Here is a 2,276-nt window from a genome sequence, read left to right as displayed (position 1 = left end):
AGATTCAGAGAGAATTGTTTACTGAGCATTGGCGACCCATATATGCTTTATGTTGTTACTGTTATACATATACATTGATGTTAACTTGTTGTGTAGGAATTATGATGATGAGGTATCAAGAAAGACTGAAATGAAACTGGACACAGACTGCCAATTTATTTTTCAAAAATGCTGAAATATAATCATGTAAGTGTTTGACGATGAAACAAAATACTTTTCACATAAGACTGAGTATATTAATCACAAAAAATCAAAGTCCAACAAGTTTAACCATCCCTGGTGCAAAAATATTATTAACGTCAATTTTACATGAAACATAATATGTTTTAAGCCATTTGTACATTATTTAATATATTTTCTTGATTTAAAAGAAAAGTTTAAATATAAATTACAGTGCTGTTCATTTTGTAAAAAAAAACTGATGAAGTTAATATTTTATCAAATATCAGATTGCATACTAGGAAAATAGTTATATATATAAATAGAGGTAAGAAATCATAAAAGAAAATGAATTAAAAAGTTCGTTATTGATGCTTTGTCAATTGCCAATTATTATTCAGCTCTGATTTTTATTTTATTTTATGAAGATATTTAATATACTTTTTTTAGTGTATATTAAAGCCCTAGGCCTAGATGTAGGCCTTTGCATTAGAGCTCATTAACAGCCAAACTACAAACATATGATTTTTACATAACATAATGTATTACTGTAGATTCAACAGAATATGACACATTTAGAATGAGCTCAAGTTTAAACATTTGCAGCAGTAAAATTAATCCATGTAACACTAATGAAAAACATTTTTCTGCTAGATATTTACTTATACTTTGATTTCTATACAATTTGCAATTAATGCAGTTTTATGTGCATTGTAGTGTTTTTATTGTTTGTGTGTGTGGCTTTGTTTTTTTGTTTTTTTTGTTTTTTGCTACTTTTAACATCTCTACCACTTGTTATTAACAGCTAATAGTAAATATTGTTATGATAGTTACAAAAATAATAAGAGTTTACAATTCTTCAGCCAAAAAGGTGCATAGAAAGTTTAAGACTTCCAAACACAGCACAAAAATTTATTTTTTAACCTTTCTTTGCATAATTGGTTGTTTAATGAGGGGGAGACATTCTTAGAGACAGTCAAAATAGTAATGTCATCATTTCAGCACAGTATTTGGACTAAAAAATTATGCATCTTTTATTTGTACAGTCACAGTTCATAAGAATCTAGTTGAGTATGTCAGCCTTTTTTGTGAATATCTTAAAGATCTTATTTTTAATTTCCTTTGTCCTGAAACAGTACACAACAGGATTTACAAGAGATGGACTAAGGATGGTCCCAATCAATAAACCCTGACGTTCCTCAAGTGTTAATACCACACCCACTCTGGTGAAGACAATGAGAACAAATAAAGGAGAATAATAACATGTTACTACAATCAAGTGACTCACACAGGTGCTTGCCATTTTCTTTTTATCTCTATTTGATGAAAATTTCATTAAGAATGCAATCACAAAATATGAAAGGCCAATGAAAGAAAAAGTGAAAAATAAAAGAAAAAACATCATGACTGAAACTAAATTGAAATAGTAATTAGGATCAACACAAGTGGTGCGTATTACAGCAGCATAGTCACAGAAAGCGTACTTCATCCTTGAGGTACAGTAAGGAAGCGTAGCTGCAGTTACAGGCATAACAGCAACAAAACCAGAGGCAACAACCCACAGAATGTATGTAACAACAAGAGTACGTGTATTTGTTAAATAACTGTGGTACTGAAAAGGAAAAGAAAAAGCAATTAATCTATCAAATGCCATAATTGCTAAAGCAAACAACTCCATCACTCCTACTAAGTGGAAAACAGACATTTGAATGAAACACTCAACATAGGATATAGTATTAACACCAGCAAGTAGAACCCCAATCATTGTGGGAGTGGTACTGCAGCAGTACAGTATATCAACAACAGCAAGGTTGCAAATCAGAATATACATTGGTTTATGCAATCTCTTGTCAAAAATGATGAAGAGAATATTTAGCACATTGGCAATAACAGCAAGTAGATAGGTTATCAGCATAACCACACCAACAGCAATAGGTCTTTTAACTGTGTCAAATCCACCTATAATAAAGTGTGTTACTTTGATCGAAGCATTTGGTAATGACATATTCAACAAAATCTTAAATTGCGGTTGTTAAGGCAGAAAAGACAGAAACAACTTGTCTCAAAGGAAAAATGTGGTAAAATATGTTTCAGAAAAAAGAAAAAGAAAAAAAAAA

The 2,276-nt window shown here is 30.5% G+C and overlaps 1 protein-coding gene across 1 annotated transcript; it reads right to left on the bottom strand.

Moving 5' to 3' along the window:
* Positions 1-1,012: 1,012 nt before the first annotated feature.
* On the bottom strand, positions 1,013-2,074 carry LOC120737000 (olfactory receptor 10G4-like). The gene is made up of 2 exons (XM_040037432.1): positions 1,773-2,074; positions 1,013-1,475 (listed from the first exon to the last, which is right to left on the bottom strand). Exons 1-2 carry the CDS (start codon positions 2,072-2,074, stop codon positions 1,223-1,225), a joined length of 555 nt encoding a protein of 184 aa, XP_039893366.1. The 3' UTR covers positions 1,013-1,222.
* Between the last annotated feature and the right edge of the window lie 202 nt (positions 2,075-2,276).

This window comes from Simochromis diagramma, unplaced genomic scaffold (genome assembly GCF_900408965.1).
Source record: "Simochromis diagramma unplaced genomic scaffold, fSimDia1.1 OVJJ01000463.1, whole genome shotgun sequence".
NCBI lineage: Eukaryota > Metazoa > Chordata > Actinopteri > Cichliformes > Cichlidae > Simochromis > Simochromis diagramma.
Note: the sequence above shows the minus strand (reverse complement) of the source record. Positions and strands in the feature narration are given on the sequence as shown.